Genomic DNA, 17,300 nt, shown 5'->3' on the forward strand with positions numbered 1-17,300 from the left:
AAGCATTAGAGCTATTGTACCAGGACATGGACTCAAATAGGCATTAGAGCTACTAGGACATGGGCTCTGATAGGTATTAGCGTTACTGTAACAGGACATGGGCTCGGATAGGCATTAGAGCTACTGTACCAGGACATGGGCTCGGATAGGCATTAGAGCTACTGGGACATGGGCTCTGATAGGCATTAGCGCTACAGTAACAGGACATGGGCTCGGATAGGCATTAGCGCTACTGGGACATGGGCTCGGATAGGCATTAGCGCTACTAGGACATGGGCTCTGGTAGGCATTAGAGCTACTAGGACATGGGCTCTGATAGGCATTAGAGCTACTGTAACAGGACATGGGCTTGGATAGGCATTAGAGCTACTGTAACAGGACATGGGCTCGGATAGGCATTAGAGCTACTAGGACATGGGCTCTGATAGGTATTAGCGCTACTGTAACAGGACATGGGCTCTGATAGGTGTTAGCGCTACTGTAACAGAACATGGGCTTGGATAGGCATTAGAGCTACTGTAACAGGACATGGGCTCTGATAGGCATTAGAGCTACTAGGACATGGGCTCGTATAGGCATTAGAGCTACTGTACCAATACATGGGCTCTGATAGGTATTAGCGCTACTGTACCAGGACATGGGCTCGTATAGGCATTAGAGCTACTGTAACAGGACATGGGCTCTGATAGGTATTAGCGCTACTGTACCAGGACATGGGTTCGTATAGGCATTAGAGCTACTAGGACATGGGCTCGTATAGGCATTAGAGCTACTAGGACATGGGCTCGTATAGGTATTAGAGCTACTAGGACATGGGCTCATATAGGCATCAGAGCTACTAGGACATGGGCTCGGATAGGCATTAGAGCTACTAGGACATGGGCTCAGATAGGCATTAGAGCTACTAGGACATGGGCTCTGATAGGTAGTAACACTACAGAGACATGGGTTTCTATAGGCATTCGCTAACACTGACAAGCTGTTAGAGCTAATCAGAGCTTGTTCAATAGCCCCATAGCAGCAATCCCAATAGATAATTATGTGGATGGCTGCAGTGAGCGCTGTTAATTAGAAAACAGGAGATTGTGTTCTAGCCTTGCTATATAGCTCTGATACTTCCTCATTACATATGTAAAAGCAGCCATTTCCATGTGTTTCAAGCATAAAGAGACAAATGCAAGTGCACACTGTAACTATGCTGAACCTAATAATATAACTGCTAAATAGCATCAAAGAGGTTCTTAGCATAATAATGGCCATAATTATGGGCCTGCCCACCATGTCCAGATGACCTCTATCAGGCAGGTCCCTAACACTCCTATGGAACAATTATAGACCAACCCAGCAGAACCGCCCCATGGCATCACACTAGTGTGAGATTTAAAGTGAGGGTTAAAGAATACTAACGAAAGCCTATGTGTTAAGTCCTACATAAGTAGGAGGTTATAATAAAAAGTGTATAAAGTGCTACATATATAAATAACAAACTAAAGAAGTGAAAAGGTGTACATTATGATGCCATGAAACAGTCCAGCCACACCAGCCCAGAGACACCCGCACACCAATACCAGTCCCAAAACTGACACAGCATATAAATAATAGGTCTTACCCTCAGTGTGCCTCATGTGCAGTCTTGGGGTGCAAGGACTACTTGCTAATTAAAAACACCCAGGAACAGGTGGGAGGGGTGCTAATCGAGGTGGAAGGAGTCTCGTCCTTCCAGTGTACATACTTTATACACTTTTTATTATAACCTCCTACTTATGTAGGACTTAACACATAGGCTTTCTTCAGTATTCTTTAACCCTCACTTTAAATCTCACGCTAGTGTGATGCCATGGGGCAGTTCTGCTGGATTGGTCTGGGGGGTCCCGTGCCCTATAATTGTTCCATAGGAGTGTTAGGGACCTGCCTGATAGAGGTCACCTGGACGCGGTGAGCAGGCCCATCATTATGGCCATTATTATGCAAAGAACCTCTTTGATGCTATTTAGCAGTTATATTATTAGGTTCAGCATGGTTAGAGTGTGCACTTGCATTTGTCTCTTTATGCTTGCAGCACTACAAGTCTCAGCAGGTAGCACCTCACATTTTGCTTAGGGTGTGCAATCTAGGGCCCCTCCCCCTATGTATTTCCATGTGTTTTAAAGACAGAATTTCATTGATAAATAAGGCCTCAAAAGAAAACTAACTGCTTGTCTCTCTTAGAAGTACAGTGGCCCTGCACAGTAGTTCCTAATGAATATATTGTATGTATATAAATAAATTGAAAACGGCATTGCAAATACATTTGAAATATAAAAATACCTGTGTTGGTCGGCTTGGCAGAGTACAGATGGGAACAATATCTGCAAGCTGCGCCTACATTCTGTGGAGTATTCGCTACGTGTCGTCCAAAGTGGCCCTTCCCAACCTCATTCCAGTCCCTTTTTCCATTTGAGCTGCGTTCTGTCCTATTGAAGTTGAAGGTGGATTAAGGGTCTGGTTTAGAGAAGGACGCTAACGTGATTGCAGCAGCGATTTCACACGAACAGCAGCTGCTAAAATATATTAACAGTTCCAGAGCTTACCCGGGAATAAGGACGCCCATTGCTGCCTTCTCGTGCCAGCGTAAAAATTGGTAACATTGACGCACATCGACCAGCCATGCAGCACTTGTGGCTGGTCTGACCAGTCTGAAATACAGCGGCTCTCCTGACACACAGAGAGCTGCATAAGATATTGCAATGGCTAAATGATGTACACCCATGTAACGGCATTTAAACGGTTAGACATGCCTGTGTGTTTCTAACCAACCAACCCATTACCTTCCCCAAATGCTGACTACCTGCCTTTCACTTTGCAAATGGGTTCTCCATGCGGTATGTAGTCAGGAAGCCATCGGTCGAAGTGCCGACCGCCAGCTTCCCGACAGTGTAATCCCGCATGGGACTAATGATAGGCATCTAAATACCGATGCCTATCATCAGCCCCACACCGAAATCCTTATGGCCGGCATACTGATCGTAAGTAAGCCGGGCATCGGGTGGATAGCCGCAGGGGGAACGAGGGTCAGGGACCCCCCGGGAGGAGGTTAGGATTAGGCACCCCCCGGGAGGTTTAGGTTTAGGGTACCGTGAGGGAGGCTTAGGTTTAGGCACAAGGGGGAGAGGTTAGGGTTAGGCACCCCTAAGGAAGGGTTAGGGTTAGGGGTGGGAGAGGGTTAGGAATAGCCTTAATTCTTAACTTATCAGGAGCTCCATCTGCCGGCCTCCCGGCGTCAGTATTTCATCTGCCAGGCTCACGTCCAGTGGTATAACTTACCGATTCCCTCCATACTTGCGACTTTGACACATTCACAATAGCAAATTGCTCGTCTGTGTAAATTCGCCTTTGCATACATCTCTGAATCAGGCCATAAATGCCCTTGTGCACACATCCTAAAGCAGATGTAGCTCATGCTAGTACATAGAGTCTGAGTGAAACAAATTTGTACTTCTAATTATAACCAAATGCATTACCATGAGTTAAAGTTGTGGTACTAAATACTGTATAATCTTGTAGTGACTTCACATCTTTCAACTATGGTAATCCCAAATTCCGCCTTTGAAGTATGCCACAGAAAGTTGTGTGGGTGGGGTGCAGCTGGTGGCATAATACTGGTCAAGGAGCCCCCGCACTGTTCTTCATAGCTGCCAAATGGGGGAGGGCGGACTGCAGGTCTAGAGGGTGTGGCCAGACATGAGGAACATGGCCCCTCCCCATTGGATGCCCTGTTTGCATTGGCAAATGCCAATGAGGGCTTGGGGTGCGCCATTCTGGGGTCGTGGTTGCGCCTCCCTGGCTGGCCTGTGCCCCAGAGAGGTACAGCCCAGATACTTTGCACACTTATTAGCTTGTTCATTGTACAGTATCAGGGAAATTTTATGAAATACTTTGCTTTATCTTTCTGATGTCCTTTCATGATTTTAGCCATGTCTTTACATCAACACAACAGTTATTTATTTTGTTGCACTGTAGTATGATACATATGTGTTGTGGTTGGATACAGTTAAATCAATAGAGTAACTTTGGGCTCTATTTATTAACATTATTTTTACTAAAATAAAGTGAAAAAGGGTGTTTTCACACCCTTTTCACATTATTTTAGTTTCACTTGTAGTTATTACAGGGCAATTGGAGTAGAATTAGTAAAATTCTACTCCAACCCCCAGTATCACTTATTTTTAGTAAAGCAGATCGCATTTCCCATAACTGTAATGGGAAATGTGATCCGACCACAGTTACTAAAAATAAATTGTAAAAAAATACCGGGGGAAGCCCTGTAATAATAACGCCACCTGGAGGTGGCGTTATCCAGGGTCTCTCCCGGTTACCGGGCTCCCACTCTGCTCTAACGGGGAGAGCAGAGGCGGGAGCCGGTACCAGTAATCAGCTATGTGGTCTAAGCAGACCGCAAGCTGAATACTGTAAAAAAAAAGTAAAAAAAAATTAAACATTTTTTTTTTACTTTCCTGAATCCAGGGACCGGTGATCGGGTCTCCGGTGATGGCTCCTCTCCGGTCAGCTGGTATCCCACAGTGCACTGGGGACCGGTCATCAGGTGATCGGGTCCCAGTGCAGTATGGGAGATCACCTGATCGGGAAGCCCGGAGAAGATCACCGGAGGCCAGGAGGATGCAGGTAAGTGTAATGAAGGGAGGGGGGGTCGCGGGGCGGCCGCGGCGGGGGAGGGGGGGGTCGCGGGGGTCCGCGATCGCGGGGGGCGGGGCTTAGCGCCGGGGGCGGGGCTTAGCGTCGGTGGGCTCTTAGTCGCGGTATTTTTTCCGAAAATACCGCGACTAGAGTGCGGATTGGATTCGCAGGGACAGAGCTTTATCGCAAGCTCTGTCCCTGCAAGGGATTTATAGTAAATCCCTGTGATATTGCCTGAATTCGCAATGCGAATTCACTCGGTAATATCACACTACAATCCGCATTCAATATGCGGATTGTAGTAAATAGAGCCCTTTGTGAGGTACACTATTCTAGGTAAACTATAAAAGAACAATGACATTGCATGGTGATATAAATGACTGAGATGACAGAAAAAAAGTAACATTTATCAGATGCTATACACAAGCTAATAAAGTAAATTCATCTAAAAGGTGAAAAACTGCTTTAATATACTTGCCAGCAATGTAAAATTGAAGCAATTGTATAGAGTGGTGATAACCCTTCTTTTTTGCTGATTTTGCTGAAATAAGGGGTTATCGCTGCTTCTCTAAAGTATATTCTAAGGTTGTCCATGGAGAAATCAGATATGTGGTTTCTCTTAATATCGTTGCCGCCATAGCTGCTTATGATGAAAGGGTCAGTTTTTTGTGTCATCAATGGTCCATGTTCATGTGCATTTCGCTTGTATTGATGTCTTCAGTGGTGTAACTAGGCTAATTAGCGCCCTGGCCATGGTTGAAAATGGCGCGTCCCCCCAACTGTGTGGGTCATGTCGTCTCTCCCTTCACCCATCTGCGGGAGCCAGAAGTCTTGGCTCAGGCCTGCTGCGAGATCTGAACTCCGATTTAAGAACTGAATCTCAAGTTTTGGATTGCATGTAAACAGGTCAAAATTACGTAATTTTTGCTGTTTTTATTAATTTATTATGGATTTTTATTGATTTTAAAGGGATTTAAAGGGGGTGGTGACGGGGGAGTGGTCGGAGAAATGTTGGTGTGCCTGTCCGTTGGAATGTCGTTGCATGGGCGTGCATAAATTAGCCACAGCGATATGCAGCTTGAGTACTCGCTGTGTGCGACGAGACTTGCAATTTCTGAGACAGGTCAGAGCTGCTGTAATTCTGTGTGATGGGCCGATGTTACTCGATGTTACCGATGTGTACACAGGACTGCAAGGTCTTACGAATGTGAGAAAGCGGTAGTAGACGTCTCTATGCTGGCTGAGCTGTGGCTGATGTTACATACTGTATGTATACACAGAACTGCGAGGTATTACAGATGTGAGATAGCAGTAGTGGGTGTCTCTATGCTGGCTGAGCTGTGGCTGATGTTACTGATGTATACACAGGACTGTGAGGTATTACAGATGTGAGATAGCAGTAGTGGTCGACTCTATGCTGGCTGAGCTGTGGCTGATGTTACAGATGTATACACAGGACTGTGAGGTATTACAGATGTGAGATAGCAGTAGTGGTCGACTCTATGCTGGCTGAGCTGTGGCTGATGTTACAGATGTATACACAGGACTGTGAGGTATTACAGATGTGAGATAGCAGTAGTGGGCGTCTCTATGCTGACTGTGCTGTGGCTGATGTTACAGATGTATACACAGGACTGTGAGCTATTATAGATGTGAGAAAGCGGTAGTGGGTGTCTATATGCTGGCTGAGCTGTGGCTGATGTTACAGATGTATACACAGGACTGTGAGGTATTACAGATGTGAGATAGCAGTAGTAGGTGTCTCTGTGGTGGCTGAGCTATGGCTGATGTTACAGATGTATACACAGGACAGTGAGGTATTAGAGATGTGAGAAAGCGGTAGTGGGTGTCTCTATGCTGGCTGAGCTGTGGCTGATGTTACAGATGTATACACAGGACTGTGAGGTATTAGAGATGTGATATAGTAGTAGTGGGTGTCTCTATGCTGGCTGAGCTGTGGCTGATGTTACAGATGTAAACACAGGACTGTGAGTTATTGCGAATGTGAGAAAGTGGTAGAGGGCGTCTGTATGCTGGCTGAGCGGTTGCAAACATTAGCATATTGATCTGCGTGCGTAATCGCAGCTGCGATTGCAATAGCCATCCGTAATGAATCTGGCCCAATGTCCAGCGCAGGTAGTTAGAGACAGGTATTTGTAGCGGCAGGTGCGTTTTAAGAGAGGAGGGGGCCCGTGTGCAGCCTCTGTTTGGGCCCCCTCCTCTCCGTCAACGGCTCTGCGTGGGACTGAGCGCTGTAGATTCTGGCTTCATGCAAGAATCTACAGCGTATGCGCGGGTTTCCGGGAAAATGGTGCCCGTGCCTACTTTCCCGGGGACATCTTTTCTGCGCATGCGCAAAACACTGGGAAAATGGCCACCGCCATTTTCCCAGTGTGTGTTTGCTGCTCTGCAGCACCAGTCCGGCGCTGTGGAGCAGAACTTCGGGAATCGGCAGAGGGGTAAGTATTATTACCTATGGGTGCAGGGGGTGAGGTGTGGGCCCGTGTGCACCACACACCTTGAACCCATAATAAAGACGCCTATGTATAGCGGGTTGGGTATGAAATCCCGGCTATTGGGTTGCCGCAGGTCACAATACCGACAGCAGCATCCCAATAGCCAGAATCCCGACACCCATTAGAAGATGAGGTAAGTTTCTCCCTAACCCCTATACCAACCCTCCCTCCCCGGTGCCTAACCATAACCTAACCCTTTAGTGCCTAAACCTAACCTCCCCCTCCCCGCTCCCTAAACCCAACACCTCCTCCCCAGTGCCTAAACCTAACGTCCCTCTTAGTGCCTAAACCTAACCTCCCCCTCCTCACACCCTAAACCTAACACCCCCTCCTCGGTGCCTAACTCTAACCTACTCCCCTAGTGCCTAAACCTAACCTCCCCACACCCTAATCCTAACCCTCCCTCCTCGATGCCTAGCCCTAATCTTCCCCCTGATGCCTAACCCTCCCCCTAATACCTAACCCTGCTAACTAACTCTAACCTCCCCCTAACACCCCAATACTTACCTTTGGGGTGCCAGCGATCGGGATACGGGTGCCGGGATCCCGACCTGTCAGGATTTCGGCATCGCTATGCTGACTATATCCCTTTATAGCACAAAAAAATGGTATTGTATTATTCACTTCTGAAAAGCAGGGACAATACCAGGTACAAATCATTAAAACATGACTGTGCCTGGATATTAGAGACAGCTGTTTACTGCAGTACCTGCAAGAGCTAGAAATCTGCCCGTCTTCAGTACACCTAGGATGTTTGATGGTAGCATCATTTTAAATGTAATTTGAATATTTAATATCTCTAAATATTTCATACTAGTATTTTGGACAGAGTATATTTCTATTGAGCAATGTGATTCTATAAGTATTTAAGTTAAACAGTTGACTAAACTAAAACCTACATTTTCTGTGAAATTAAACACCCCCGTCTCCTCTTTGCATTGCAGTCCCTTAGTATAGTCTGTGCGACAGATCTCCGTGTGCAGAAGCTGGTTGTGTGCGGTGAGCAGACTGAACCGATCATCCAACCTTTAATTTCCACAATGCAATTTAAATCCGGTAAGATCATCTTCTGCTACAAAGATTGAGGCTCATCCTATGAAATCAAACATGCTAATATGTCAGGAACTCGGTATTTAAGATTAGACTGTGACCATGAGGTTGACAATTATAGTACAACTACAAACAAAAAGAGCCCCTTGTGAATATTTACCAGATACAAAGGGGCATATGTATCAATCTTTTAATAGTTGTTATTACCTTAATTTCTCATTGTTTTAGTTTCACATAAATGTATCACAGGGTTTTTAGAGGAGATTTCATAAAAATCTCCTCCATGCCCTAAAATTTGCATTTCAGATAGGACACAGGATACATGCAGAAAGAAAATAAATGCTTATAATAGAAAATAAATAAAATAAAACTTTACTGTACCCAGGGATCTCTGATCAGTGGGCTGCTGTTGTGGGAAGTAGTCGGGAAGCCGATGGACGGAATCCTGACCGCCGGCTTCCCGACTGTCTAATCCCGGCAACGGATAAATGACAGGCATCAAAATCCCGACGCCTGTCATTTTACCTACGCCTGGAGCCTGACACCCGGCATCCCGTTTGAAGGTAAGCCGGGCGCAGACAGCCACCGGGGGGGTTAGGTTAGGGTACTTAGGGTTAGGCACCCCACTGGGAGAGTTAGGTTCCAGCTAGGGGAAGGGGGGAAGGGGTTAGGCACCAATGGGGGGAGGTTAGGGTTAGGCACCCCCCCCGGAAGACTTAGGTTTTGCACTGGGGAGGAGGTTAGGGTTAGGCACCCCTAAGGGAGGGTTAGGATTAGGGGGGGGAGATTAGGGTTACTTACCTTAAACACCGTTCGGGATTTTCACCCATGTCGGGCTGCCATGAGCGGCGGTAAATCATACCGATCCCGCTGTTGTACCCCATTAATTTAAGCTGTGTTGTCAGCTGAGGTACAGTGAATGTCCTGATCACACAGATCAGCTGAAGCAGCCAGCCAATCAGGATCCCTGTGTGTTTTATTTTATTTATTTTCTATTATAGACATGTATTTTCCTTCTGCATGCAGCCTGTGTCCTATCACTCACAGGCTGTATGTTATGTCTGCACTCTGCACTTCATTACTGGGCATGTGCAGCAATGTGCCCCGGGAAGTGAATACTGTCACTATGGCAGAAGCCTTATGCGGACACATCGCTGGGGCAGAGCTATCTCACAGTCTCTGTCCTGCCACCTTTATTATTATACATTCCTGTAACAATATTAAATGTTGCGTTATTAATAGGTATTATTGGATCACAATCGCATTTAAAATGCAAATTTTGATAAATATGCCCGAACATCATATCATTTCCAAATATAATATTGTTCTTCATTAGTCTAATAGTAGGTTTTTGTGACATGCCCTTGCACTGGATCACGGCAAGCTTGTTGTATCAGGTGTTACTGTAGAAACAAGAGGTGCACAAGCAGCAATAAAGGTCATGTGACCCATAGCAACCAATTAGACATTTGCGTTCTTTTTTAAAAAATTAATGAGAAAGATGACATCATCTGGTTGGTTGAAATGGGAAAAAAAACACTTTCTTTCACAGTTAGTTTTGAATTATGTTATTATATTAGTTATTTCAACATTTTTAGTGCGTTATACTATATGTTTGAGCTATGTAGAAGTTATAGTGAACAAATAGCAAACAAGTAGATCTCTAACTGTGTCTGCAAGTCTTAGATCTTTTTTTTCTAATTTAGACCATCACTATCACCTATTAGTTTAAAATCAGTTTCTCCCACCACTAAAATCAACACAACAACACTGCTATTTACCATGGAAGACTTGTCCAAAAGTCCTAGAACAAACAGCTGGTGGGATCATTACAGTATATGCTGTGGCCAACAGCCTCCCTGTATCCCATCACTCTATAATACTACGTAATCTATTCACTGATTATTATTCTGTAGTTACATAGAACCACTTTATCATGTAGCACTGATTATTATTGTGTAGTTACATAGCACCACTTTATCATGTAGCACTGATTATTATTGTGTAGTTACATAGAACCACTTTATCATGTAGCACTGATTATTATTGTGTAGTTACATAGAACCACTTTATCATGTAGCACTGATTATTATTGTGTAGTTACATAGAACCACTTTATCATGTAGCACTGATTATTATTGTGTAGTTACATAGCACCACTTTATCATGTAGCACTGATTATTATTGTGTAGTTACATAGCACCACTTTATCATGTAGTACTGATTATTATTGTGTAGTTACATAGAACCACTTTATCATGTAGCACTGATTATTATTGTGTAGTTACATAGCACCACTTTATCATGTAGCACTGATTATTATTGTGTAGTTACATAGAACCACTTTATCATGTAGCACTGATTATTATTGTGTAGTTACATAGCACCACTTTATCATGTAGCACTGATTATTATTGTGTAGTTACATAGAACCACTTTATCATGTAGCACTGATTATTATTGTGTAGTTACATAGCACCACTTTATCATGTAGCACTGATTATTATTGTGTAGTTACATAGCACCACTTTATCATGTAGCACTGATTATTATTGTGTAGTTACATAGAACCACTTTATCATGTAGCACTGATTATTATTGTGTAGTTACATAGAACCACTTTATCATGTAGCACTGATTATTATTGTGTAGTTACATAGAACCACATTATCATGTAGCACTGATTATTATTGTGTAGTTACATAGCACCACTTTATCATGTAGCACTGATTATTATTGTGTAGTTACATAGAACCACTTTATCATGTAGCACTGATTATTATTGTGTAGTTACATAGAAACACTTTATCATGTAGCACTGATTATTATTGTGTAGTTACATAGAACCACTTTATCATGTAGCACTGATTATTATTGTGCAGTTACATAGCACCACTTTATCATGTAGCACTGATTATTATTGTGTAGTTACATAGCACCACTTTATCATGTAGCACTGATTATTATTGTGTAGTTACATAGAACCACTTTATCATGTAGCAGTGATTATTATTGTGTAGTTACATAGCACCACTTTATCATGTAGCACTGATTATTATTGTGTAGTTACATAGCACCACTTTATCATGTAGCACTGATTATTATTGTGTAGTTACATAGCACCACTTTATCATGTAGCACTGATTATTATTGTGTAGTTACATAGCACCACTTTATCATGTAGCACTGATTATTATTGTGTAGTTACATAGAACCACTTTATCTTGTAGCACTGATTATTATTGTGCAGTTACATAGAACCACTTTATCATGTAGCACTGATTATTATTGTGTAGTTACATAGCACCACTTTATCATGTAGCACTGATTATTATTGTGTAGTTACATAGAACCACTTTATCATGTAGCACTGATTATTATTGTGTAGTTACATAGAACCACTTTATCATGTAGCACTGATTATTATTGTGTAGTTACATAGAACCACTTTATCATGTAGCACTGATTATTATTGTGCAGTTACATAGAACCACTTTATCATGTAGCTCTGATTATTATTGTGTAGTTACATAGCACCACTTTATCATGTAGCACTGATTATTATTGTGTAGTTACATAGAACCACTTTATCATGTAGCTCTGAACACAGAACTATAGAATTGAAACATTTCTAACTGCGCTCTGCCCTTTTCTGGTATTTATGTATTGTATAAGTACAGATGACTGAGAGGCTTTATTAGGACTGATCATAATTTATTCATGTGTTACGTTAGACAAGTGTTCTCAAATGGTATTAGTACTTAAAAATCAGCATTAGATAATGTACATTGTGTTCTCATGTTGCCATGACTACACAGTGTACAATTTAGTGTCAAACAGATGCCAAATCAACAATAGGAAAGTTCTGGCTGTGGTGTATCCACAGTTAGTGTAACTGTCTAATGTCCTAATATAGTCTCTGCAGGTACCTTACAGTAAATCTAGAACGCAGTTAGAAACGTTTCAATTCTGTACTTCTAGGTCAGGGGCGACCTACTCTATACTGCAGCACACCATTAAGCTGGCCACAGACATAGCAATATCCCTTGAAAACTCTCCTCGGCAGCTCTGCACACGATTTGGTGTTTGCAGTGTCCAATCTTCAAACGATCCATCGTGCATTCAGACTTTTCTCCAGTGCATTTGTATCCCAGATTGGCAGATCTGCCCTACAGCAGGGCAGATCTGACAATGCGATGTACGACCAGCAGGGACGAGCATCGCATCGTGATCGTGAGTGGGGACTCACGATTTTCTCACGATTTGGCCATATTTTACACGATCTGTCGTTCCAATGCGTCGGAATCGGTCAGATCTGGTAAAATATCGCTATGCGTGTTGCCAGCTTTAGACTTCGATGCAGTGTGCAGGGCTCCCCACTTTATCTACATTGAACACAGAAGGGCCAGTTCACATCACTCTCACCCCACTCGCCCTGTAGGGGGCGCAGCCAATATGCAGAGATTCTATAAGAATTGTGTCATTTTGGCTCGGCCCCCCCTCTTTATAGACCCACAATTTACATCGTGGATTGTAAGAGATTGGTTGGTCCACGGTAATGGAGGGGGTGTGTAACCAATTTCAGGGGCTATGCTCTATCAGATGTCTTCTGCATAAACTGGGAACCAAGCGGGTAGTGTCCACAACATCTAGTGGTTGTGGTTATTCAAGAGAGAGGCTTTGACCAAGGTACTTTGTACACCCTTACAGGGCACATCAACTTGTGCTACAGTATAAATGCCACACTTAGCAGACCACTAATTTCCAATACTGTATGTTGGTAGTGCAGTCGCTAGAAATGTGCATTGGCTGGGGCACATTCACTTCTTACTTTTTCCTGGGGAAGAACTTGGATGATTGCATGCACCTGGAAAAGCAGTTGGCTCACAAATGGGTGCACTTGAGCCATTGAAAAAGATGGTTGGGCGTATGATACATTTATTTGTGGTTGGGAAATGTGACATCTTTTTCATTTTTCTGCAGATGCAGTTGGAGCTTCTGGAAGTAGTAAGTAAACCAATATTATATAAAATAAACCTAATGGAACTTTATTGTTATCATGAATAACAACAATAGCAAATAATAGGGTGGTGGGACAGAAGCCCAAAGCCGAGGCTGGTGCTGCAAACCAGTTGCTTAACTGTTACCTCCCTTCTGAACTTGAACATTTTAGCTGGTGCGCCCAATGCAGCCCTGCTGTGCAAATGACACAGAGCGAAAATAACATATGATACCAGCAGCTTCTACCATATTACAAATAGGGAGCTAAGGAGCCCGTACATCAGCAACATACTTGTCTACTCTTCTGGAAGTTGCGGGAGACACCCTATTTGTCGTGTAGCTCCCTCCACCCCCAGAAGAGTGGTCGGATCTCTTGCATCCTGTCCAGTTCCTACTGGGCAAAATGGAGGCGATAAAAACTTTAATTTCAAGTCCGTATAAAGAGGGCCGGGCTAAAATGGCACAAAACCGCATCATTTAGACCCGCCCCCTCTTCACGGACCAGCAAATTCTATCTTTTTTTCTGCATTGGGGGCGGGCCTAATTACATCAGAGCCTGGTGCTGCCCCCAGAAGTAGCAAACTGCATCTATTCTCTGGAGAGGAGTTTAAAAAAGTAAGTAAGTATGATCAGCAATTACAAAAAAAAAAGATTCACAGATTCCATGATTTTTCCCCAATTTAAAGATTTCCCAATCCACCGATCTGCACCCATACTGTACATTGCAGATATTTTTCAGTGATTTGCAGATCATTTTCAGGAATGACAGATCTGCCAATCTTGTAAGACTCATCACCTAATATATATAAGTCACCTATTGGTTTTATTAATACACCTTGATACTAAACCTGAACACTAGAAATAACGACACTGAGACAGTAAATTGGATTAAAGGGGTCGCAGCCAATGACTTTATTGATCATATCAGAATTAATAATTATTATTATTATGGTGGCAGAAAAAGGCAGCGCTACCTCCCAATAGATACATTTTAATAATGTGGGGCAGATCGCCGCCCTAGCGCAAACTGGGTTAGGCAGTACCACCTCCCTCCAATTGGCCTAGCAATAGCCCCCCATAAGATGGAGACCAGGTCCCCCCCTGAGGTAGTGACCAACTCACCGCTCTCAGTGGGGAAATGCCACCGAACCACTCTTGCATCCAAATAGGCTGCCGAGGAGCGCTGCTTTGCGAAGTGCTGCACCACCTTCTGTTGAGAATTATCATATTGCAATTAAAATTCCAACCACATTAAACAATATACAAACCATAGAAGAGCCGGATGGGTGAGAGGGGATCCAAAACTGGAAAGAGGGAGAATGCTCTTTGAATTGCCTATTTATATACCTAAATAAAGCCCCTCCCATTAACTACAAACAGAAAATGGCAGCTGCTCAATCAATCTGGCAGTACTCTACAGGTGCATGAAAGGGAGGGGTCATACCAAGTAGAAAAAAGTGGGGGATTTTAACCCCCTATTGTTCCTCAGCACACTGAATTGTCCCTGCAACAATACATGAAGACTATATGGTGATAGAAGTTCAGAGATATTAGTTGCATGCATATGCAAATCCATGGGAAGCTGCTAGGCCACATCAAGGCTTCTCTGTTACTAGCAGTTCCTAACACTAAGGGGTTCATGTCGGGGGCAAAGTGCACCCCAAAAAACATCCAGCCCAGGACACCCCCAAGGCATCACATGAAAAAAGGAAGAAGGGTGAGAGTGAAGTGTAAAGTATAGATGTGTAAGACTAATTAATAATTGTTGAAAAATATTTAATATATATGTGAAAAAATTACATGAATCAAAAACAAACATTAAAGGTGATATGAAAAGTAACTATGTGTATTAAGTGGTGATGCCCTGAGGAGGCGCAGCTAGAGTAGCCCCGGGGACCCTACGTCCAAACGATCACCCCAAAGGTAATATATTTACCAATTAACCTCCCATTAACTATCTTATAAGCTAAAGATGCCTGGCTGACATATAATTCCACTCTGCTAGCAACAAACATTGGGCCTGATTCAGACCCACTCGCGAGCAGCTGTCCGCTCGCAAGTGGGTCGATGGTCTGCACTGAGCATGCGCACGATGGAGGGAGCTCCGTCGTGCGCATGCGCCAGACACGACGAGCGAAGGACTTTCCTTCGCTCGTTGTGTCCGATCAAAGGGGGCGTGCTGTCAATGTTGATTGACAGCACGCCCCCTTTGGTGGGCGTGCCGGGGGCGTGCCTCCCTGACGGGGGCGTTCCCACGGGAACGCCTCCCGTCAGAAGCCGGCACACTGACATCACTCGTGATGTCAGTGGGAGTGATTTTGGCTCTGATAGAGCCAAAATCACTCCGGAGCTTGCGGTTGAAAACCTCAACCGCAGGCTCCGGCTCGCAATTTCGATGGTCGCGATGGTCATGACCATCGCGGCCATCAAAATGCACGCTCGTATAGCCTGTGGGTGGTGACCCACAGCTATACGAGCGTCCAGGAGGACGCTCCATGAAAATGGAGCCCGACCCTCATTCAGAATGTGCGCTCTGCTCAGAGCGTACGGCTCTGAATGAGGGCCATTATCCCTTACCAAACCGTGCCAAATATTCCTTAAAAAACTATATACTTGTATATCATCAGACTTTTAAAGTCTTCATATACTTTAAAGTCCCTTAGTCAGCTCAGGCAGATAATAATCCCAATCCTTTCCATCTTTAGCATATTCTTTAAAGTTTTGTTAAACCTCTACATTAATCCATCAGTCTGAGGGTGATACACAGAGGTCCTCATCTGAGTACGCTTAAACAGGTGGCACAACTGCTTCATGATTCTTGGCATAAATGGGGTACCCTGATCCATAAGGATTTCTTTAGGCATTACCACTCTGCTAAAGACACATACAAGTTCCCTGGCAATTGTCTTTGTTTCCATATAGCGCAATATTGTTGCTTCCTGGTATCTGGTAGCATAATCCAAAATAAACTGATGACCCTGGGCAGACTTTATTGGAGGTCCAACCAAATCCATAGCTATTCTCTCAAACGGGACCTCAATAATGGGTAATGGGACAAGCATACTTCTATAATGTGCCTGTGAGCATCATACTGACACTCATGGCAGGATGCACAATATTTAGATACATCTTTATGGACCCCTGGCCAGAAAACTAGAGCAAGAATCTCTTAGAGTGTTTTTCTATCTCTAGATATCCTGAAGGTTGGTGACCATGAGCCAGGTCTAACACCGTTCTTCTATATGTCTAAGGAACTATCAATTGTTCCACAATAACTTTTACTTTCCCTCTAGCCTTTACCAGAGTAGGATCTTTTAACTGTTCTGAGGCAAAAATATATTTTCTCTCTTCAAGATCAGGCATACAGTCAACTGGTTCAACAACATTGTATGCTTCCGCAGGAGGTACATCATTCTGTGCCCCACTGCTGCTCTCATCATTTTCTGACTCCCCAATCATGCTTGGAAAAGGGAACATTTCAGTTTTGGGGAACATTCCTACTGCCACTGTATCTGTAACATAATCAAAAGGGTCTGAGTTATTTACATCTGTAACCAACCGGGTTCCCTATAGCTTCCAGGAGTGGGAAACTTCTCTTCCCAATATAACATCAAATATCAAAGAAGGAACTAATCCCACAATGACTACAGGGGGACCACACTGTGTTTCTATATTCACTTCAGCAGTATCATAATACTGACAGCCATATTCAATTTGGAGCGAAAAGTTCGTGCTGGACTTTTTGCTCCACATCAGAGATTTTCCTGGGATAAAGTATCGGGCGCGCGCCCTCTTTATCCCGGTATTCAATGTATAAGCTACAAAAACGGGACCCGGCGAAGTAGGATCGGCGAAAAAAAATGGGATTTACTTGGAATAAATTGTAGGACCCCCCTAAAGCTGTCCAGACATGGGGGATTACTATGGTTAGCCCCTTTTTTGCCTGCAATAGAAAGTCAGAGTTTTAAATAGCCGCGACATGTGGTTTTTCCCCGACATTGAAGAAGTGATGCAGAAGAGCACTTAGGTTATTTTTTAAATTTTTAAGTGGTCCCATCA

The 17,300-nt window shown here is 43.7% G+C and overlaps 1 protein-coding gene across 1 annotated transcript in view; it reads left to right on the forward strand.

The window, feature by feature from the left end:
- Positions 1 to 17,300, forward strand: part of LOC148501812 (ovostatin-like) — a 259,021-nt gene that overhangs the window by 169,636 nt on the left and 72,085 nt on the right. Inside the window, exon 19 of the mRNA XM_088449994.1 lies at positions 8,135 to 8,246. Coding sequence (XP_088306120.1) covers positions 8,135 to 8,246 — 112 coding nt within the window. The remainder of the gene's footprint in view (positions 1 to 8,134; positions 8,247 to 17,300) is intronic.

This window comes from Taudactylus pleione, unplaced genomic scaffold (assembly GCF_031769625.1).
Source record: "Taudactylus pleione unplaced genomic scaffold, aTauple2 ptg000502l, whole genome shotgun sequence".
Classification (NCBI taxonomy): Eukaryota; Metazoa; Chordata; class Amphibia; order Anura; family Myobatrachidae; genus Taudactylus; species Taudactylus pleione.